Source organism: Rhipicephalus microplus, chromosome 9, assembly GCF_043290135.1.
Source record: "Rhipicephalus microplus isolate Deutch F79 chromosome 9, USDA_Rmic, whole genome shotgun sequence".
NCBI lineage: Eukaryota > Metazoa > Arthropoda > Arachnida > Ixodida > Ixodidae > Rhipicephalus > Rhipicephalus microplus.
This window is the reverse complement of record NC_134708.1, coordinates 75,279,657-75,304,270: the sequence shown is the minus strand read 5'-3', so window position 1 is coordinate 75,304,270 and position 24,614 is coordinate 75,279,657. Positions and strand designations below refer to the sequence as shown.

The 24,614-nt window shown below is 44.0% G+C and overlaps 1 protein-coding gene across 3 annotated transcripts in view; it reads right to left on the bottom strand.

The window, feature by feature from the left end:
• The window catches only part of LOC142771894 (uncharacterized), a 30,467-nt gene extending 9,040 nt beyond the window's left edge, over positions 1-21,427 (bottom strand). The window contains exons 1-4 of one of the 3 annotated variants that reach the window (XM_075873856.1): positions 21,134-21,427; positions 20,421-20,483; positions 18,205-18,343; positions 4,140-4,245 (exon numbers count right to left, since the gene is read on the bottom strand). In XM_075873856.1, coding sequence (XP_075729971.1) covers positions 4,140-4,245; positions 18,205-18,343; positions 20,421-20,444 — 269 coding nt within the window. In that variant the 5' untranslated portion in view covers positions 20,445-20,483; positions 21,134-21,427. Of the gene's footprint in view, positions 1-4,139; positions 4,246-12,255; positions 12,414-18,204; positions 18,344-20,420; positions 20,484-21,133 lie in introns of those variants that run through there. The other 2 variants (XM_075873858.1, XM_075873857.1) reach the window with 2 other exon arrangements.
• Between the last annotated feature and the right edge of the window lie 3,187 nt (positions 21,428-24,614).

The window sequence follows — 24,614 nt, the reverse complement described above, 5'->3', positions numbered from 1 at the left end:
GACAAAAATATGACTTGCCGCCAGCAGGGACCAAACCTGCGACCTTCGAATAACATGTCCGATGCTGTACCGACTGAGCTACAGCGACGGTCATCTCCCGTCTATTTTGTTGGGTACATACGTGTGCATTTGAACATGGATGGATGGATGGATGCTATGAGCGTCCCTTTTATAATGGGGTGGTGACAAGTATGCCACCAGGCTCGACAAAAAAAAAACTTTTTTTTATGTTGGCCTAATGCCTCTACTTCGATAAATTCTATCTTAATGAAAAAAAAGGTAAATTTTCAACTTAAGTTCTCTGTCATTTACGGCACACTGTCCATATTTTATTTTTCCAATATTTATTTTTGTCCTTTCTCTCTAATTTTCTGCCACCAATACTCTAACCGTCTCTTACTTATTTCAATCGCGGGTGTGTTCAGCTTTCCATTGTTGTCCCTAAAACCCAAGGCTTCCTGTAGGCTCGTGCCCAAACGTACACCTGGGTGGATATCTCCACATTCAATCAGAACATGCTCCGCCGTTTCCTTATCTTTCCCGCAGCATGTGCATTGTTCTTCTTCTTTACTGAATCTTGCTTTATAACTACGCGTTCTAAGGCAACCCGATCTCGCTTCAAACAGTAAAGCGCTTCCCCTTGAATTATCGTAAAATGCCTCCCTCCTTATTTCATTTTTGCCCTTTCGGTAGTTACTCAAAGCCGATTTTTTCTCCATAGCTGCCATCCAGTAAATCCTCTCCGCCTCCCTGACTTTTCCCTTAACGCTCTTTGTTGACATATGGCTTACAATACCAGCCGTATACTTACTAGTGAGTCTTCTAGTTCTTTTTCTCCACTGTGTGTCCACGCTCTTGCTATACAAATAACGGAACACCTTCTCTGCCCATCTACTCTCCTTCATATTTCTTAGCCTTTCTTCGAACCTTATTTTGCTCTGCGCTTCCCTCGCCTCAAAACCTGCCCACCCCATATCGCCCTTTACAGCCTCGTTTGTCGTCTTCCCGTGAGCACCCAACGCGAGGCGTCCCACAGTCCTTTGATTTACATCCATTCCCGATTGCACCTCTGCCCTCATGCACACCACTGAGTTCCCAAAAGTAAGCCCTGGAACCATTACACCCTTCCACAGACCTCGAAGCACCTCATACCTATTGTATCCCCACAACGCTCTGTGCTTCATTATTGCCGCATTCCTCTTTCCTTTTGCTGCCGAGGCTTTTTCCTGTACCTCCATGTATCTATCACTCTCATTTACCCATACTCCAAGGTACTTGTATTCACTTACCCTCGGTATTTCTTGGCCTTGTATGGACACCGTCTGATCACAGGGATCATTGAATACCATCAATCCACACTTCGTTACACTGAATCCTAGTCCAAGAGCTTCACCTTCCCTTCCGCATATATTCGCCAGCTGCTGTATATCATCTCGACTGTCCGCAAATAAGACGATATCGTCCGCATAAAATAAACCTGGAAGCTTCTGCTCAATCATCATGCCGCCCTGTTTGTGTGACAGATTAAAACCAATGTTGCTACCTTCTAGCGCTTTTTCCATACTCACCATGTACAGCATGAATAACAGCGGGGACAAAGGACATCCCTGTCTCAGACCCCTGCTAACCTCAACGTTCTCTTTGCTACGCATTCCTTCCCACTCTATGCAAACTGTATTTTCTCGGTATATCTCCCTCAAAAGCTGTATACCGTCGTCGCCCATGCCCATTCCTTTCAATATATCCCACAAAATTTCCTGATTAACGTTGTCGTATGCCCCAGTGATGTCTAGAAAAGCCACGTACAAGGGCCTATTCTCTATTTTAGATATTTCTATACACTGAGTGAGAACAAACAGGTTATCGTCTAACCGCCTGTAGACTCGAAATCCGTTCTGAAGTTATCCCAAAATATCGTTATGTTCGGCCCATGCTTCTATTTTCATTTTTACTGCTTGCATCGCCATCCTGTATAGTACCGATGTAATGGTTAGTGGTCTATACGAGCGAATCTTGTCCTTTTCTCCCTTGCCTTTATAGATTAAGTTCATTCTACTTTGTCGCCAACTGTCCGGTATTTGTCCGTCCTTTAAGCTTTTTTCTACTGCTTTTAACATGGGAGTGTCAGTCAGCGCCGCTAGTAGCCATATCTGTAAACATGTGACACGTTTGTTCTTCCTGTTGACGTCACGCAGCACGTGATCTTAATACGAGCCGGCAGCTGACCAGTGATGTCTGACATACCGCCTGAAGGCATCAAGCCTGCCAGAACGAGATCCTTGTTATGAATGAAATAATTCAAAATTTGTGGGCTCCTTTTTCTTTCGCATACCTCGGGAATCGACGTCGTGCGAAGCATGTGCAGTAAAGACAACCGTATTGTAACTTTTTATTGAGCGACACGTTATGAGATGGTAAGAGGTAGAACAGCGCCAACTAGAAGAGACGAAGAAAGAAAGAACAGACAGGACGAGTGCTCGTCGTATCTCCTAATGCAGCGCTCATCCTGTCTGTTATTTCTTGCTTCGTCTCTTCTAGTTGGTGCTGCTTTTACCACGCTTGCCCAACTAGTCAATTTGATGCCACTCTCCCAACAGTATCCGTAACGTGATAGCGTTCAAGAGTCCATAATAATCACGGAGTTTCGAGAAAAGCGTTCACGAATTAAGTGTCCAGAAGTGTCCTATAGAGTCGAAGATAAACGAGGAACTTTGTGTTGCGTTGAACTTGACGCGTGCGTCTTTGATTCGAACTTTGATGAAGCTTACTCAAGTGACAGCCTACTCACTTTTAGTTCAGTTTTTGTACTCCACGCGGGAAATCGCTGCACGTGTTGTTGGAGCCAAGCATAAGTAAAAGAGGACAAGCCAGTGCGTAAAAGTCATCCGATTGGCATTCCCTTACCATTGTTCATGGTCACACCCCGCCGCGGTGGTCTAGTGGCTAAGGTACTCGGCTGCTGACCCGCAGGTCGCGGGATCGAATCCCGGCTGCGGCGGCTGCATTTCCCATGGAGGTGGAAATGTTGTAGGCCCGTGTGTTCAGATTTGGGTGCACGTTAAAGAACCCCAGGTGGTCGAAAGTTCCGGAGCCCTCCACTACGGCGTCTCTCATAATCATAGGGTGGTTTAGGGACGTTAAACCCTACAAATCAATCAATCAATCTCCTCATGGTCACGTGCGAAGAGTTCACCCGACCCCGTCACGAGGGAATGTCAGGCCATTACAACCTAAACACTAATACAGAATCCCACAGCGGAGCGATGGGAGGAGCTGCTGGCCAGCGATAACCTGAAAGATCAGCTCGGTCTGATCGGGGCTCGCAGAGAGGCTGCTGCAAGCGGTAGCCTAGACTGAGCCCCTCCCTCCTCCTTCTTACCGCAAGCCAAGGACCTCCGACTACTCGAAGCTTCTCCGCAGAAAACGTCCAGTGACTGAATAAATAAGTTTTCAGCACCACCACGTACCGGTTGATGATGATGGTAGTTCATGTTCATCTGGCGCATAGAAAAGCTTAAAGAGCTTCAATCTGGAAAATTACGGAGCCCTTCCCCAATCAAGAAAATGAGGACAACTGAAGCATAGCCCGTCTGCGCATGATCTAGTGATTTCGCTCTTTCTGTGGGATTTCTAAATGCTCCCTCAGAACGGTTGCCTTCATCCACGCCAGGAATTGGACCTTCCCCCTCGTGCTTTAGCAACGCAACACATCAATTTATACGGGCAACAATGACAGCCACGCATTTATATGCAGGCAACTACGAAATGAGGAAACGTGAAATGAGAATCCAACCCGATGAAAGATCACGCTATACCTCGATGAAAAACGGCGTCGGATGCATATCTGTTCTGATAAGACTGATAAGAGCAAATAACGCACGAGACTGGCGCACCAACGAGGGAGGCATTTTTGTACACTCTTCGGGCAGGACCATCGCCGAGGACATCGAAAGATGTTCCTCGAACGGTGAATCTCTGGCAGCCTAGCCGCGTGTACAACCGTTGGGCCAATAAAGTTCATTCAACTCGACTCGACTCGGCTCGGCTCGACTCGGCGCCGGTTTATTCGCATGCGATGCCGCCACTGATATCTGTGAGTTGTACAACCTTCGCTTAAAAAGGTCAGATGACTTTCGTACTTGCAAATTCTGTCGTAGTTGCTGCCCATGTCTTCCCACAGCACGCCGTGGTACTGTCGGTAGCACTGAGACAACGATTCTGCATAGCACTCGTGCGGCTTTGGTCCTGCATTGAGGAAGAGAAAAGAAAAGAACAATGGACATTCCCGCAGAAAAGCATTTGGTAGAGGTGAGAGTAAACAAGCAGCGGCGTTGGTAGAAGGGTGTGTGTGTAAAGGTTGCCTTTGCACCACGTATAAAACCTACTCCCCCCGAGCTGTATACACCAGCACTTTCCCTCCCCCCTGGCTACACCAACACTCTCCCCCTTTCGTGACCGCGATGTAATATAAGTTTGTCTATAGCTTTCTCCTTGGCACGAGCATGCAGGACTTATTCAATTTCCTGTATTTATTTATTTCTTTTTGCCGACGTGATGCTAAATACGTCTTGGCAGATCATGCCTAATAATTTATTTATTTACAAGACAGTGCAAGCTTAACAGAGAGCCCATGGCGGAAGGATGTCACAAGAAGTCGTACAAACAGAAAAAAAGCAGCAATTCATTAACAAAGTGTAGAAACATATACGACAAGATTTGTGTAAGCCTGTACATGTACGTGTCATACATACACGACACAGTTACAAGGGTACTATTACGCTAACAGATAGCAGTAAGTGGTTGAGATTACAATAGCGCAAAACGTCCAACATTAGAGATAAAAAAATGAAGCTCTGTGTTACATTATAATGTAACCGAGCCGAAGTAGTGAAGAAAAGAAGTTGCATATCTTTCAATAAGAAGACAAGCACTACCTTAATTTCGGAAGATAGGCATCAGGTAAAAAAAAAAGAGATAAATTGAGAGATACTTCAGTTCCGCCTTGAAGAGTTGAACGTGATAGCAATATCCTGCCCCGAGAGCGTACTCCAAGCACTTAGTGCATACTTTTTTTGGGGCGAAGCTCCTCTCAGTCTAACCTTGTCATGCGTCCCGCGTAACCGAGAGAAGAAGAGACGAGAAAGAAAAGAAGGCAAAAGAATTGGATGACCATTTCTCGTCTTATTCTATAGATGACGTTGCTCTGCCGCTACTCTCCAAAGTGCCGCTACTCCCAATTGGCTGCTGCGCACGCTTTGTCTGAGTGCGCGGAGAACAAGTGCTTCTATCAGTTTCCTGGATTGTCGTCGCACATGTCGGATCGTTGGTGGGGTATGGACGAAGCAGAGCGGTGGGCGCGTTGAAGACGCTTGCGCTCAGCTTCCTTCATTCGCGTCTCGTCGGTGTTACTCGCGCACCGTCTACATTCTCGAACGCGATTGGACGCATGGACGCATGCATGAACGGACAGACACACGGACGAGTGGACGGACGTACACTTCGCCCCACTCATCATCATTCACACCGTGGATGCGCTGCGCCTTTTATTGCATGATATTACCAGAGAAGCTTAAATTGTGGATTATTACCACACTGCAGTGTAATGGATAACGTTGAAAGTGGTTTGAGTCAGTGCTTTCGCATATGGTTGCATTTTGTGTTATGGGTAGCATGCTTTTAACTACAAGCAATAACGCCTGTGAAATATTTCATGTGCACCCGGATTTAAATGACGAAGTCGTTGTGATAATCACATGTTCTGGTGCCCGATGGCATTGTCCTCTTGTACCACGCAATAATACTGCGGTATTATGGTATTCCAAGCAGGTCAAGGTGCCTCAACTGTACTTCTAAGCATCAGCGTGGCTGTGTGGTACAACACCTGCTTCCCAAAGCAAATGTCCTAGGGTCGGTCCTCATTCGTACCCGGAAATATTTATTATTTATATTATTTGCATCTTTTTCAATTTTTTGGTCATGCTTAAGATGATTTTTCGCTCACAACCAACGACGCCAGCGCCGACGCCAAAATTTTTGCGAAGCGGACTTTTTAACGCTATCACGTCAGAACAAACTATAGATTGGGAAACTGTATACTGGATTGCACAACACAAAAGACACACATGATCGTTTCGTCTATGTTGTGAAATGCAATAAGCTAGTACCTTGCACAATCACATTCTAAGTTCACTTTCATGCAGCGCCTATTTCTAAGTGACTTTAGCCCACAGCACCCTCGCTGCGGGGGACGTGCAATCCGGAGCACGTGGTCTGAGCACGCTTGCTGCCGGGGGACAAGGAGCTCACAGGACAAAAATAAAGCACGGCCCTTGACCTCTCGCAAAATCAAAATCAATTTTTATTTGTCCTGAAAGCCTGCGGGGCGGCGCTTAGGCTAGGTCTAACTGTATACCCCGTAGGAGCGCCCCGTGGTATATCGTTAGGTGGAACTTCTGAGGATAGTTCTAATAAAGCTCTTTGCACCACACAACCGACCTTTCGCTATATGAAACTCACTACAACGCTTGCAGTTGAGTCGGTATTATTCACAGGAATCAGTTTCGAGTTAGCAGACTACCGGATCGCCCTTTTAAATGCCTCAGTTTTAATGTATATCTTCCATGACCTTTATTGTTTAGGAATACAAGTAGCTCAGCCAGATTGTAGGCATCATTCTTACAGGAAGCCGTGAGGCAAGCAAGCACGAACACACACACACAAAAAAACTGAGACCGACCGCATAAAAGATCGTTTGTCTCTTTCTGTCCTAATGTGCCCATGTTCGCCCGACTTAAACTTTTTTGCTATGACGAATTACTTTTTCCTGGCATGCGTAATTGCATAGTGCAAGCCTTTAAGCTAAAAGCATTAGAAACCTGCGCCAACACTGACAGGTATCGTCTACGTCGACAAGAATGACGCAAGAAATGGTGTTATGGAGTCGCGGATCGCCAATATTAGTGACGGTGTTCTGACGTCGTCGTGATGTCACTGTAACGTCTCGCAAGGTTACTTCACATTATGACCTCATAACAAGGCATCTTCGCTTGGTCGATGAGGGGCAGATCCCAGAGCTAAACCACGTGACGTTGCGAAGAGCTTCCAGTGCCTATGATCCCGGAGGCCATGCAAAACTACGTTGGGTATAGAAAGTTTTCGGAGGGAAAAGGGAATGAATCAGGGGTGGTGCCAGGATTTCTTTTTTTAACACGAAAATGTTTTATGCCGGGGTCTACCTCGGCTCCGCTAACCTATTGTCATCACAGATATTAGAGGTTTTTAGTTTGACGTTTTTACGCTCCGCTTAGCAGCTAAGCGGAGCGGGAGCGCGAGTGCGCATGCGCCCTCCGCTAAGGCCTTAAGTGGGTTACCGGAGCGGGGAATACGGTCCGCTTACGAGCAGCCTAAGCGGAGCGGGGTGCGTCACTGCCGTTTTTGCAAGCGGAAGGGGGACAACGCGCGCGCCCTCTCTCGTGCGTGCAGCAACTTTGCTCATTTCAAGATGGCTTCCTCCGGAGACGACACGCTTTCCGCGAGTGCTGCAGCTTCGCCGTCGCCTGACCAGCGCAAGCCGCGAAAACACAGTATCAACGGTAAAAATAAAAACGCCGCTACCACACACGCCTCAAAAGCGCAAACAACACACAGTGAATGCTTGCAATGGATCTGGAACGCAACCTTGCTGGCTTATGAGCGGCTACTATCAAATCAGAGCTTGCTTCTTTGTCAAAAAAATAGACGATTAATACATTGAAAGTAGATTTCTAAATACTTCATGAAAAGATAATTTATACGTTAGTTTTTTGCTTTGTACACGTGAAAAAAATGTTTTTTTATTTTGTTTACCGGCGATGAAAACGACCAGAGGGCGCTGCAACTGCGAAAGGTCTGCTTCGCTGCCAGGAACGAATAACTAAAAGAGAAAAATCAGCCGCCGCTCCGCTGCGGCTTCGCGGGTGCTCCCGGAGCGGACCACAAAAACGTCAAACTAAAAACCTCTATTAAGCTTAAAATGTATACTAATATATTTTAAAAAATGAGAACGCGCTCAACTACCTTTGTGAAGGACACGTTTTCCTTTCCGTTCCTAAAAAAGGGGATCAACCATGTTTTTTTTTTTTTTACTGGAAAAGGAGTGACCGGGCGTAGCACCTACGACAAGTGGGATTTTTTAGGGGGTCAGGTAGGTGGGGCTCTTACGGGTTGAGTTTTAGAATATGCTTACTTATGAGCGCAAAGGGATAAAAGCTAGCACTATGTTTAGAGGAGCGATATCTCCATCAGCCCCCTTCCTAGGTGCTGCCCCTGGTATCAATATGATCGACTGTGAACAAGATAAAAATCACAGCTTATTCACGAGGTGAATGATGACGAGTGGGGCAAAGCTCTCCGCAGGGAGGTTAATTGCTCTGAACGACGCACCGACGAACGCTTGACCCCACTCATCATCATTCACTCCGTGGGTATGCTGTGACACCGCTTTTTTATTGAAATGCAATGCAATGCAACTGTCTACTACGACGACTACGACGAGACTGGACATACGACCCACGGCGCAAGGAGCTTCGCCCCTAAAGAAATAGATGACCTTCTCTGCCCTATTGAGGTTAATACATAAGAGATTATGTGACTTTTATAAAGGTTAGGTATAGCCAGTAAGAATCGAATATTTAATGTAAGCTATGGCCACAGCTGTAGCCGAACCAGCCAGGCGAGATTCACATAAGTGTGTTCAGAAAAAGTACCAGGAACTCTTCTATGGCAGAGAATAAAGCCGTCCCCTGGACCTCAATCTTGATGAGGCGTTTGGAATAAATGTTTAAAGATTTAGAGTACATGGTACTCTACTGTGAGAAAGCAGGAAGTCGTTCCAATCAGAAGGTACCGCTGCTACAGTAAAGGTGCTAGAAGAGCATGAACTCGTTTATAAGAATTTCATTTATAGATCTATCTTACATATTTTAAGTGTACACAATAGTATATACAATGGTATTCATGCATATGTACAGTTATGTACAGCGAAAATAACACTTGTTTATGCAGTGATGTTCATATGTACAATGCAAAAATTTGTACAACAAGGGCAGGACATTAGTTAAGTTCGAAATGCTGTTTAGAAAAAAAAAAGATTATTCACACTGTAGAGAAAACAAAGGTATCACAACATTCCAGTAATAGGGCACATATACTTCGGTACATCTATGTGCCACGGCAAACATCTCTACGTTCCAATGAAGACATCATTGCTCTAATATACATGACACTGCTGGCATACATGTACACAAGTACTCAATGTAACAACATGATACAAGGGTATAACGATGCAATAGATGCAATGAAAAAATTGGTTGCAAACGAAATCATGAATAACTACTCAACGGGAGCTACTTAGCACCACGTCGGTCGAAAAAATGAGTTTAGCCCTTTCTTGTTCAACACTGACGAAAGGCCATCACCAAGGCCGCGGCCACTCGTGCTCCTCGAGAAAGAAAAGTTTTTCAGAGACGAACTCGAGGATCTCTTGTCTCGTTCTCCCCAGAATCAGCAGCCACAAAACACGCCAGCGGCAGTTCGCAGCCACGACCTCGCACCGGTTTCGCCAAAGGCTGAACAGCCCCGCAACTATTAAAACAGACGGGAAGCGCCCGCGCGGGAATCGGCCATTGGTCACGAATGTTCGCACACATTGTCCCCGAAAACCAGCATGGACCGCACGCCAGAAAAGGCGGGAGACCACACATTCAAACGTCGCATGTCGATTGCTCTCGACCATGACACACATGGGGCGAGGGTAAGTGCGAACCACCTGCTATCGCTGCGACCGATCTCGAGCAAGCGCCAGCCCAACTGCCAGATAAACCACCGTATTTACAAACGCTCCTCGACTCGACTTTCACCCTTCGACAGAGTTGAGCACTGCGCCACAGCTCGACTAAAAAATGACGCTGCGCTACTCAATAATCGCAGCAGTTTATTGCTGATATGCAGTGACTTGCAGTGCCTAGAGACGGCGCTCCCATCGGCTTTCTCAAGTGAAGGTGAACCGTTGAGTGAAGGGACGTTCTAGAGTACGGGGGAAAGTCCCGGAGACGCCCTGACAACACTGCTGCAGTTATTGGTTTCCAAGGGTGGTTCATTATATATTGACGACGCTGGGGCACCAATGGTCGTATAAGGGTGGTGATTGTGTCCATCACTTTAGATTCGGCCACCTCTATTTCTGGGCACGTAACCTCCAACCGTCGGTGAAATGCCAGAATGGCTCGATACAAAGATGGTAATTCAGTTGATTGGGGGCCTTGGTTAATTTGGCTAGCCGGCAAGAAGACACGTAGTGATGGCCCCAGATGGTAGCGAGCCAGTGTCTGAGCGGGCGTGTCATCATTGCTTAGCATTCGCAATAGAGTGCGGAGGCACAATGTAGAAGCCGTGACGGAAACGTCGGGGAATGCAAAACCGCCTTGATCTCGTGGTTGAGCTAACGCCGGACGAGATAACAATTCCGCGCCACCAGACCGAAAAAAATGAACTGATGCAGCTTATCACTTTCCTGCAGACGTGGAGTGGCGGCTTAACAGAACGGCAAAGGTACCAAAATTTTCCGAGGTACACCGTTTGAGATGAGTATCGGCGTTCCAAGAGGGTTCCGGAATTCGAAGTGCCTGGCTGCTTTTGTATCACTTTGAAGAGTTTTTACAACGGATGACCAGATGCGGTCCTGTACACTAAATGCAGTGAAAGTAACTCCCAGTATTGCAATGTTAGGAGACCACTGTAAAGGCGACGTGATGCTGATACGACCAGTGTGGTTGCCAATAAAAAAACACTGGCTTTCAGAAAAGTTTAACCTTGCACCAGAGATAATGCCGAAATCATGAAAAGTATTTAGAGCATGCTGCAATGACTGTTCATTATGTACTTATAGAGCAATTTCATCTGCATATGTAGTGACGTTTACTCGAGGGTTACCACGTACGGGTAAGCCTCAAATCTGTGGGTGACGTTCAACGGCCCTTAAGAAGGCTTATAATGCAACAATGAATAGCACTTGGGAAAGAGACACCCTTGACAGGCCCCACTAGTTACTTTAAATGGGTGACTCTCACGGGAATCTATGTAAAGGGTACTTTTTGAATCAGTGTACATCGTGTGAATGAGGTCAATGAACTTATCTGGGAATCCGAATGGATGTAAAACATTTAATAAGTAGCCATGCTCTATGAAATCAAAAGCTTTTTCCTGATCTAAGGAAACAAACGATCCCTGCACACATTGGCATATGGTGTACTGATTGATGTCGCGCGTTAGCCACGTATGGGTGTGTATTTCTCGGCCCGGAACAGAACAGACCTGGTGGGGAGCGATTATTGTTGCAAGAAATGAACTGATTCGGCGCACCAAGATGTTGGCCAAGAGCTTGTAATCAACATTAGGCAGGGTAATAGGGCGCCAACCTTCTGGTCGCGTGAACATTGGGTCTTCCTTGGGAACTAGTGTTATATGGCTTCTGTGGAAGGAGGTTGGAAGGGTAATATCTCGGAAACACGATCATGCAGAACGCGAACTTTATCTGTAAGTACTTCGCGTAGCTGGCGCAAGCAACACTGGCCGGTAGCAGTCAGCACTGACCACCTCCAAGTACACAGTAGCCATAAGATTTACAAAGCCAGCCGACATTGTATGCTTGCTAACGCTAGCCAAAGTCAGCGAAAACTGATAATCTTTGAAATTATGCGATAGTTAATAGCTTGGTCAGGATTCATCGCGATAATCGTGGGACAGATTGTACCCCGTAATAGAACATGGCTAAAGAAACCCATAAAGAGTGCGTCCTATGAGAAGATTTTCTTTAAAAATTGACACATATTTATATTGTGTATTGGGAGCATATTCAAGAAGTTTCATGGGTAAATTAAAACATGACATTATCACTCATCGGACACCGTGCACTGTGATTATTGCACTTGAAAACTGCGGACAAGTACAGCTCTTTGAACAGGCTAAAAATGATACGGGACAGACCACTTTGTGTATTATCTTGACCGGTTCTCGCTGTTTTTTCATAGCCATTGATATTTTTGTGATATGGACAGGGAGTAGAAGCACCTCGCCATTTAGTTAGGAATAATTAAACCGCTGTTCTATCATTGTGGGTGGAACTGTGGGTAGAACTTGCTGTGCAGTAAGAGGACAACACAAAGGAAGAGAGGGAGCTAAATAAAGCAGGGCAAAGCCACACGACGAAGCATAGAATACCTTCTTCCAGCGCCGAGTTGTCCTCCAGAAGTAATCCTAATACGAAGACAAGCAGCACCGAACCACGAATTAACGACACCATTGCGCTTTCAATTCGCACTGCCAGAATCTGTCACAATCGACTTGGTTGTGCACAGACGCGTGACCTACAGAGCGGTTTCCTTTCGTCCGGGGCCTTATCTGATAAAGCAGCCGCGCGAGAGGCGTTGCTAATTATCGCTTATCTCGTGTTTGTACCAGACCTTTTACGCCGCGTTGAGACGTCCAGTGAACGTCCATTCTCCTCGAGCTTATCGCTGCTCCGTTGTCGCACCTTTACGTACACATATATCTTTTTCATATTATAATAAAACATGGCGAGCTCCATTATTTTCCCATTTCACCTCCCCTTAGTTCAACCCATTCGGCCCTGACGGTGCAAATTGACAACACCACCAAATATTTCTCCTATTACTTTAGAACCAGGACTACTCTATCTTGGAACAGTACTCCGCTGCGATTTACAATTAAGTTGTAATATGTTTGCAGAGCTGCAAGCCACAATAAAATGGCAGATCCCACGTGCAGTAAGAATCGGTGTTATGCGGAGTACAAATGAGGATGTTTGATATGTTACTTTAAAATCAACACAACGTTAAGAAGCGGACAAAATTATGCTGTATATGACTTTTATGTGATGATTATCATGTATGGACGTATCATTTACCTTCGTCGTCTATTCACGTCACGTAATGCCAAATTTGGCATACGTGGAGCTAACAAAACGGCCGCGAGCGCATCATGAGCATGGTATGTAGTCATGTTCTTACATGACATGCAAGTTCTTACATGACACGCAAGTCATATATTTTCGCCATCAATTCACGTCAAGTAACACCAAATTTGGTATATGTGAAGCTAGCAAAACGACTGCCAGCGCACTGTAAGCGTAGCATGTGATGATTCACATGACACGCATGTCATGATTATCATGTTTGGACGTGTCATTTACCCTCGTCGTCCGTTCGTGTCACGTAATAGCAAATTCGGTATATGTGAAGCTATCGGAACGACCACGGGTGCACCGAGAGCGTGGTAGCGTGTAGTCATAACTTACGTGACATACATGTCATGATTTCGACGTTATGATTTGTCATTTAAGTTCGCCATGCAGTCATGTCATACCTTGCCAGTTTTGCAATATGCCATGTGAACGAAACATCGCAAGAGCAGCAAGATCACAAAATGTAAATCATGAAATGTCACGATTTTCATGTTATGACTAGTCACGTTCATTACTCAGTCATATTATGCCATACCAATTTTTGTATCGATAGCTTTATCGAAACGGCTGTATAGGAGAGCTAAACGTCCTAGGCGGCTATATAGATAGATAGATAGATAGATAGATAGATAGATAGATAGATAGATAGATAGATAGATAGATAGATAGATAGATAGATAGACAGATAGATAGATAGATAAATAGATAGATAGATAGATAGATAGATAGATAGATAGATAGATAGATAGATAGATAGATAGATAGATACGCTCAAAGTCGCCGAAGCTCGCTAAGAAATGCTTCGCATTTAAAACCACCATCGCATCGAGCAAGCCGTAAGAAAGGTAAGAATATTCGCAAGCGTATTCATTGTCAACACGAAAATTTCAACACATCAGTAAAAATTTTAAATATTGTAAATAATGTATGACTTATATTGTTTATTTATTTATTTTAGGTACTGTTGGCTGATTGGGCCGTTACAGGGGTGGGCATAAATCCAATCATTGTTTACAAGAAATATCAAGGCACATTCTATACAACAAATCTGAAAATCACAATGTGCCATTACATATAAACAGTGAACAAAATCGAACGTATTACCTATCATGCCAAGCATAAAGGAGCAATGCATAGGCAAAAAAGACAAAAAATTTCCATCAGAATATTTGCTGCAAATGTCGTCGAAAGACGATAGTCTAGCGTGTGGAGAGAGTGAACAAAACATTTATTTGATGTTCTGCGCAAGAAAATCGGTGAGTGGTATTCCGCAGGCGCCGAGTTAGAGTGCCTCGAGCGTGCAGCGGAGGCGAACGAGCGCATCAATTCACGTCACACGTGAGATATGAGCGCCACCTGGTAGTTTCTTTTGGCAAACAAAGCGCGGGGCCGTGCTCGCCCGTCTCAGAGGTGATAAGGTGTAGAACGCAGGCGACGGGTAGGTGCCACCACCATCTCGCCTTAGCAAAGCGTTGGAAACACTCCCCGTTCCGTGTATGCGTAACATGGTAAGCGCAGTGTGATAAGCGCTACGGTCCTCAAAATTACTTATGTGTGCGTTTTCTAGTAAGAGATGCATATGCAGAATTTATGCGTGTTGTTATGGTGCCCCAGGCATGCACAATAATTGCTTTTTAATTGACAATTGCACAAGCACGAACGCTCAATCGGAGCAACATTGGTAGCCGCTGCAGATGGGGTCGGACGTTTCAAGTACCGATGCCAGTAAGAGTGGACAAACAGACAAGTGTACAGACAGACAGACAGACAGACAGACAGTCAGACAGACAGACAGACAGACAGACAGACAGACAGACAGACAGACAGACAGACAGACAGACAGACAGACAGACAGACAGACCAAAAGTTTTGCGTTGAAGGTTCCCAAGGAAGACCATCGTCTTGAAAAGAAAACATTCTTCTAACGCTGGGTTTTCACGTGCGAAACGCCGTTATGAAAGCTACGGAACGCATTCAATTTCCTCACGATTCCCTTCGGGGAGGTGGAGGCACTTTTTTCTATAAGCGCTTGCGCGCTAGTTTGCGTCTCTAGTGTGCTTGAAAAAGGTCTATTGGTGTTCAATGAACTTTTGTTGGTAGTTTGCGCTTAAGAGTGTGTCAACCAACAGCCCGATTCACCACTGTGGTGAAATAAACTTGTTCCAAACACAGCATATATATAACATCTCTGTTGTAGGGTTAGCAGTTGCTGCGCACGGATAGTGGTAATAAAATAATGAAAATGAAGGGAGGTCAACCTGTAACTGCAGCATCCGTTTTCCAACCTCAACTCTTTCATTCCTAGATTTTCTATTTGGACGGAGACTCTGCATGCTTCACCGATAAGAACGCAGAAGACCGCTATTGAGCAAGGTGGGCTAGTATATATGGATTAACAAATATGCGTCAAGTTAGATCATCAGGGCTCAGTGATCGTTAAATGAGAAAAACAGTATCTATCTATCTATCTATCTATCTATCTATCTATCTATCTATCTATCTATCTATCTATCTATCTATCTATCTATCTATCTATCTATCTATCTATCTATCTATCTATCTATCTGTCTGTCTGTCTGTCTGTCTGTCTGTCTGTCTGTCTGTCTGTCTGTCTGTCTATCTATCTATCTATCTATCTATCTATCTATCTATCTATCTATCTATCTATCTATCTATCTATCTATCTATCTATCTATCTATCTATCTATCTATCTATCTATCTATCTATCTATCTATCTATCTATCTATCTATCTATCTATCTATCTATCTATCTATCTATCTATCTATCTATCTATCTATCTATAGCCTATCTAGCCGCCTACGACCTTTAGCTCTCCTGGCCGTTTCTACACTACCAAACTTGGTGAGGCATAACATGATGGTATGAACATATTTTACTAGTCATAACATGAAACTCATGACATGTATGTTATGAATGTCATGATTTACATTTCTGGTCCTCTAGCTCTTGCGGTTGTTCCGTTCACATGGCATGTTGCAAAACTGGTATGGTATGGTATGGAACGATTGCATGGCGAACACAAGCGACAGACCCTAACATGAAAATCACGATATGCGTGTCACGTAACAACATGACTACGAGCCACACTCATGATGCGCTGGTGGCCGTTTCGGTAGCTTCAGTTATACCCAATTTGGTATTACGGGACGTGAATGGATGAAGAACATATGATACTGGTGCAAACTTGATAAACATGAGATGCGTGTCATAACCACATGGCTACGTGTACACTCATGGTGCACTCGCGGCCTTTTTGCTAACTTCACTTACACCAAATTTCGTATTACGGGACGTGAATGGATGATGAAGGTATAATACTGGTGCAAACATGATAAACATGAGATGCTTGTCATGTCACAACATGACTACATGCTATGCTCATGATGCGCTCGCGGCCGCTTCGCTAGCTTCACATGTACCCAACTCAGTATTATGTGACGCGAACGCATGACATAGGTAAATGACACATCCGAACATGATAATCACGACATGCGTGCCTTGTTACAACATACATGCCTCACTCATGATACGCTAGCGGCCGTTCCGCTACCTTCACATATGCCAAATTTTGTGTTACACAACGCCAATGGATGAGGAAGGTATGTGAATGGTGCAAACATGATAATCATTAGATGCGTGTCATGTGTGAACATGACTACATGCCACAGTCAAGGCGACAATACATTTCGACGTGACGCGGTGCGCGTGCTCATCGGCGTTCATTTCGTCGGGTCACACCAGGCACCGGTCCTGCCATATGTTCGCAGGTGCGCTCCACGCTGCATTGCTTTGACGCATGCGCGTTTCAGCGCGTACGGCGTCCCTCCGTCACGAAAACAGGAAGACGCAATGTTACTTGGGTAATGCATCGGTGCGAAATGCAGCATGTCGCATTTCCGCCGGTTGCCTTCGGGCCGCGCTGACGGACGCTGGTCACGCCTGGCGTCAGACTATAGAGTGCCCTCGTTTTGCTAACGTAGCGCTGCTGTGCGCAGCGTGTGCGGGCGTCAACGCTACATTCGAGTAATTGGGCCCTTATGATGCGCTTGTGGCTGTTTTGCTAGCTCTACATAAATCAAATTTGGTTTTACGTGGCGTTAATAGATGACGAAGGTATATGGCTGGTGCAAACATGATAATCCTGACAAGCTGACAACATACGACGCTCACAGCGTGCTCAGGGCCGTTTCGCTAGCTCCACGTATACTAAATTTGGTATCACATGACTTGAATACATGGCGAAGGTAAACGAGACATCCAAACATGATAATCATGACACGTAAGTCATGTACGACATCATTTACGTCCACCTCGTAACATTGTGCTGATTTTAAAGTGACAAATCAACCTTCTTCATTCGTGCTTCGCTTATCATCGATTTGCACTGTACGTGGGATCTGCCAATTTTTTTTTCAAGGGAAAGGAAGGTCTCTCATTAGTTTTTCACATAAAGGAACGCGCGTTGAGTTCAAGGGAATCTCTTACAATTTTTATGTAGCCCAAAAGAACGTCTAATTGAATATATTTTGCGAAATAAGGCAAGAAAAGTGTAGAAAATGAGCGGGCTATTTTCTAAAGCTGTTCTTGCCCACCGATGCTATTAAGGCACATCGTTGAACGAAACTGGATGTCATCAAGGGCACGTATTTGTAAGCAGTGAAAGAGTCTATAGACTTGGACGCATAAAAGGGGCCGTTGATTGGCCGGAGCAAGACGAGCAGTAGGCCCCCTGTATATCGTTTCGCTAGGTTATTTAGACGTCACGCATCAAGCCTTCCACAGCTCTTGACGCCAATTAGAGGAACGCAGTGCACTTCAGTGCGGCGAACGGCGCCTCCCGGGATCCGTTCTTCGCCACACATATCTCGGAAGTCGTGCATCAACTCTGACGTGGTGATCGCGTGAGCCCTTGAATTAGGTTTAATGTCCCCCCCCCCCCCCCCCGTTTGACGCGCCTGCGTGATTACGTCATGGATTGCCGCTATTTGCAGCAAACTGCAAATAGCTGCAACTGGTTGCGCTGTGATGATGTCAGGCTGAAGTGGCCACGTCCACTGCAGAATACCTCCTCTGCAGAGTGGTCGAACGGGAAACCTAATCCGCCATAGCCCATTCCAAATCAGAACGCGCACTTTGCTAGATGCATTCAAATCGTGTACTCACGCTGTTCACACAAAGCCGTGTGATAGAAGCCGAGGAAGAACGTCGCCAAGAGCACCACCGCGGATAACTTGCGCGCCATTGTGTCCTTTTGTTGCAGCTGGCGCCAGTACGAGTCAAGCCAAGCCCGCACGTCTAACCACTGCGGAGAGAGCGAGATTGCATCGAAGTACGGTATAAAAAGTTGTAGCTTAATACCTGAAATGCACAACGAGCGGTGAAAATACACACACACACGGAAATAGCAGGACAAGCACGAACATTAGCAGGCAGCACAAGCACGAAACAATCACACATTTGTCTTTTTCATAAAATCTACTACCATAACCCTGCTCTTCGTTCCTTGTTCATACACCCAGCAGCAATTGGCTCACACCGACTTGATCATCATCACAAGGTTGACGTACCCTATTTTTCATCTACTGCATGCTCGCAATCATTTGTCCCCAGGACAGCAGGTGATTGGAATCACTTACCAGCCTTCATAACTGATATAACTAATACAACTGCATTTAAGAATGTCTTATCCAACTTACTGTTGCACTACATGCTTATTTTTCCAACGTATTGCACTTTACTAGATTTCTGTGACTATTCTGTATAATGCTTCCAGCTTCACTTTTTCGCTGTTATTCTTCATGCTCTTGTTTTTACTATGCACACCAACACCCCCTCTGTAATGTATTTATACCCTGAGGGTACTATAAGTAAATAAATAATTGACAAAGTAAAGAAGAAAATCTTCGCACTGACAATGCTCCAGACGGATTTTCACCCCTCAAAGTGATTCTTGAGTATGGTACATGTAGATATGGACCCAGCATGCCCAGACTGTGGAGAAGTAAGCTCATTAAAATTCATGCTATGGCGATGCCCTGCGTTGCAGGACTGCTGCCAGGAAGCCAGGCGGAACGCTGCTATGAACGACCCCAGCTACAACGTCCAGCTCTTGGCTGTCCGGAAGGCCCGTGAGAGGGCGGAGAAGCTCGGCCTTTCCGTGCCGACATGCATCTAGTCACGAGTGGGATAAATACGCATCTCGTCCTCTTCATTCCGGACCAAATCTCTCTCTCTCTCTCTCTCTCTCTCTCTCGCATTGCGTATCTCTCAACGCCATCATACACATAACAGGCTCGGCCTGTTAATCTAGCGTCCAGGGGGTGGGGGCTTAGTTTCAAGAATAGGGCTTAATAGTTAGTTTTTGGCCATGGCAGCCGCACAAGAAATTTTTAAAATGCCGATGTTGTAGGTCATAGAGCACGCTTAAAAGGGATCGTGAACGATCAGCAGACTTAGTAAAAAAAACCCTGCGGTCAACAACCAATGCTGCGAACAGTTCTGATAAAATAGTGTAGTATTGCAGTGCACGTATAGAGTTTACAATATGTGTTCACGGCACGTAAACTTTACGTAGAGAAAGTGGCGAAGGTTTCTCAACTGTCATTTACTTAATACCAAGGCCCCGTCCTCACCCGCTTAGATTGGCATGGGTGAGCAGTGTAGAAAATAATTCACAGATGATATCTCTCGTATGTGGACCATTCGAGAACACTTCCACTAATCATGTGACCTGAATCACCATCCTGGCGTCACAAAGGGCACCAACTTAACAAAAGCGTCAGGAGAGAATGAAACAGCGCTCGATTGCATATCTGCAGTTTAAGGGTTCTTACGTACACAGGGCATGTAAACACGGAAGCAAGGGAGCAGTCAAGACACCGTGAACGCCGCTCTGAAAAATCTTAAAGCTGCAGAAAAGAAGGTGAAGAGATACATTTCATGCCTAGATTCCCCGCTTGGATTAAAATAAGACAAACGGTGGGGCGCCGCAATTCTTGCGCAGCGGCGGTGGCGCACAGCTCTACTTGAATGTAGACGGTTTTTGATATAACTAGTTGGTGAGGATTCCATAATAGCTCACGGCGCATTCAGATACAACCTTCTTCGTCCGTGTCTATGAGCTCGCTGTGAGCTATTCTTGAATGAAGCATCAGTTTTGTAAAGCGAACTTGCGAGAAAATTTTCAATAACTTAATTTGAACTAAGAATCTAAAATATATTTACACGAGCTACAGAAAGCAAGAGTTTCACTTAAAACATCACAATTTTTCACGCTGAAGCGATAAGTCACTCTCAGAAAAATGTAATTGCGACGTAAACTTGCTAATCTTTTAGCCTGCGTGATCAACAGATGTCACAGCTGTACAAATGAAATTTACCTGGTGATCTAGAGCAGACAACATTTGCTGTTTCTTCGGTGTCTGCGCTTCTGGCTTATAGAACTGAAATAATAATAATAATAATAATAATAATAATAATAATAATAATAATAATAATAATAATAATAATAATAATAATAATAATAATAATAATAATAATAATAATAATAATAATAATAATAATAATAATAATAATAATTCTGATTCGCCTTTAAGTACGACATGGCGAAGAAACACTAGTTGGAGGAATGGACCTATAGTATAGGTATTAAATGAAAGGCGAACTATCTCGGCAGTCACCTGTATGGTCAAGAATTATCAGCCTACGTGAAGCTGCTTCAATGGTATTTTGAAACCCAACTGTCTACGTGTCAGCAATTTCGGAGAAGTTCCACGAACTACTTAGAGGCATATTTTACGTCAGTGTCGAACACGTAAATTTATTCGCTTTATATCATTAGGTGTAGTTAAATAAATTAACCCATTATTTATTCTTGTAACTTGATCGCCATAGTATCCGAAAGTTCATGCTACAATTATTTCTAAGGCAGAAAATAACAAATGTATTCATAAGGCACTTACAGCCTACGAGGAAAATCCACCACCTAGTCAGTGTATTGTACTACCTAGCTGCAAAAATGAGTTTACCCACTCTTACTATCCCATTACTTCAAAATCTCAAGAAAAAATCATATGCACATCGAAAGACTTACCTATGAAACGGTCTTTAGCTGTCGAGTACGCATCCACTACTGCAAAGAGCCTTCTCGCTTTGACGCACGTGACTTCAAGCGGGGGAAAAAAAGTGAACGAAACAAAGCTCTCCGACTTAAACAGAGGCAAACAGAGCAATACTCAGTCGGCGCCGAACACCAAGGACACGTGCTCCCCATCAACTGAGCGCCCGACGCCGGCGTAAAAGCATGTGCGCCTACCCTCCCATTCGGCTCGAATCGATCTCAGACCCGGCTGCCTATCTGCCCCTTTCGCAGTTGTGACGCCATTCCTCCTCCGCAACTCTTCGCTCAAAGGAGTGCGTTTGCGCCACCGGAACTTCCTTCCTGCGCGGTACCTTGGGAGTCGCTGCTCATGGAAGAGGGTACGGCACGGCATGCGATCGCATACGCGGAGCTTCCGGAAATGTATTAGCGCTGGTTATGATTCTCCCTATTGCGAAGTGTCAGGGTATCTGTGCACGTGTGTCCATTTCACGACGATGTGAGAAATGAAATGTTATTAGACTCCTTTTTTTTGTGTGTGTGTTGGCCACTTATATGAATCTTATGAAAGAGCCACGTTTACTATATTTTGGATCACAAAACTCTTCAACGAGAGTATAGTGCTATACGAAGAGAGTTCACGAATCTATTTAAAGAAAGTTGAAAGTTGAAAGTTGAAATTTATTTCACCACAACGATACACCGTGATTTACACAAACAAGAAACAATTGTGGCATGGAAAGTAGGAAAAAAGCTGCGCTATAGCAGCTTGACTAGCCTCACCTCCCATTTGTACAAGGCAACAGAAACAATGGCACACCAAACTCCATACAGTGCTCACGTATGATTGAAAGAAAAAAGAAAAGAAAATAACATTCTAGTGGTTGTTTATGAAGTACAGAATAGATGCACACTTGGGTGTTTACAAACAAACAATTATTGGGAAAAAAGGCAACCAAAATAAGGCGCTATAACAGAAAGGGGTACACTTAAAATTTCATGCATTTACAAGTACTGGGCGTAATTTTTCTGGGTTTATAGCTCCTTATACAAACAGGTTTAATATATCACTATTTGAAAGGAGACGCAATTGCTGTTCTGTGAGCTTGAACTTATTTAGTATATGGGGAACAGAGTGCTTTAGCATTTGGAGTCCGTAATTTTTTCGCGGTCGGGGGATGTGCCAGTGTTCAGAACTCCGCATCGGACGCAACAAAATTTTCGGCTGTAAATGTGCGAAGCCTCTCAGGTTTGCGCAATTCTTTCGAATTTCAGACCTCAAAGACAACAACAAGTTATGTTCATATGCACCACAAAATTTTAAAACTTTAAACTTGACAAATAAATGGGATGTGTGTTCTCTGTAACCTATATTTGCAACAGCCCGTAAAGCGCTTTTTTGAAGTGTATACAACTTTTGTTTTGATATTTCAGTTCCAGAAGCCCATACCAACTGACAATAGCGTAGATGAGAACAAAAAAGCGTATTAAAGATAAGAAGTTTCTGGGGGAGCGGTAGAAACGACTGACACCTTCTCAGCACGCCAAGGGCTTTTCTTAGCTTAATACACAATTGTTCAGTGTGAGAATTCCAGAACATATGTTGATGAAAGATGACGCCCAAAGTTTTGACAGTCTCTGAAAGTTCGATATTGAAATTATTTAGCATCAGTTTTTGTGTGTACGTACATGTAATTCCTTTCGCACGGCATAGAACGGCCTTGGTTTTAGAGCTGTTGATCTGTAACGAATTTTGGCAGGACCATTTCGAAAAATTGACTAACGTTTTATTAGCTGCTTTTATCAAATCGTCTATATTTGTTCCCGTAAAGAATAAGCTTGTATCATCTGCATAGATAATGTACGTTATTGAGTGATCCACATTTACAATATCATTGATATAAAGGTTAAATAGAAGAGGTCCTAATATGCTTCCCTGTGGTACACCGCGTTTGATTTTTTTGGGCATAGATGTTTGCCTATTTATAGACACACGCTGGTACCGATCACTAAGGTTGCTTACTATTAAATTGAGCGTGATGCCTCTAATCCCGTAATAAAACAATTTTTCTAACAAGGTTTGGTGATCAATTCTGTCGAACGCCTTCGTAAAGTCTATGAATACGCCTAATGTTAGCTTTCTTGCTTCAATGTTGCCCAGTATCAACTCTTTTTGATGCAACAGCGCTGTCTCCGTCGATACGCCAGACCTGAACCCATATTGTGCTGTTGTAATCACAGAATGCGAGTCCAAAAAATTATACAATCTAGTGAAAATGATTTTTTCTAGAGCCTTTGAAAATATAGGTAATACCGATATTGGCCGGTAATTACTCATTTCATTTTTGTCACCACCTTTATAAAGCACTGCAACTTTGGCATTTTTCATCCGCTTAGGGAACATACCTGTGCTTAAAACAATATTATAAATATGCGTCAGGCAGGGTGATAATAAATCAATAACAAAGATAACCGGTTCCATTTTTATGCCGTCAATGTCCTCACTTTTGCTTGACAAAAGTGAGAGGGTTAGATACAGGCGAAGCATCATGTAACTTTTTAAATACGAAGCATTTTTACGCATATTCGAGGTTTTTTTAGCGCGTCTGTCTGTCTGTCTGTCTGTCTGTCTGTCTGTCTGTCTGTCTGTCTGTCTGTCTATCTATCTATCTATCTATCTATCTATCTATCTATCTATCTATCTATCTATCTATCTATCTATCTATCTATCTATCTATCTATCTATCTATCTATCTATCTATCTATCTATCTATCTATCTATCTATCTATCTATCTATCTATCTATCTATCTATCTATCTATCTATCTATCTATCTATCTATCTATCTATCTATCTATCTATCTATCTATCTATCTATCTATCTATCTATCTATCTATCTATCTATCTATCTATCTATCTATCTATCTATCTATCTATCTATCTATCTATCTATCTATCTATCTATCTATCTATCTATCTATCTATCTATCTATCTATCTATCTATCTATCTATTCAGCCGCCTACGTCTGGGTCCTCTCGTGATCATCTCCCTTAACTTGAGGTAAACCACAAATTACTATGGGAGGGTAACAGAGTTTGACGAATATGACTCGCTGATCATGGTATGAATAACGTATCGATCCCTCCGCGTAAGTTGTCAAAGCCTTTAGCCCAGAGTTGTGGCGCCAACCCGTGGGTGAGTGTGTGCCTCAGGTATGCGGGTATGTGCCACAGGTGAGTGACAGTTTACATTTACCCAAGAACGGCGAAAACGGACACGGAGCAAAAGGTAAATAAAGGGTTTGTCCTCTTTGTTAGACATGATATTAATGAGAACTACAAGACAATAATGCAAGAAAAGTTCACTTTTCTGTCTTCGCACTTTACATTGAATTACGTCAAACAACATCCCCCATACTTTTCTGGCATTATGACCTCTTAGTTCTCATTATGTATAACACAAGTGGGTAATT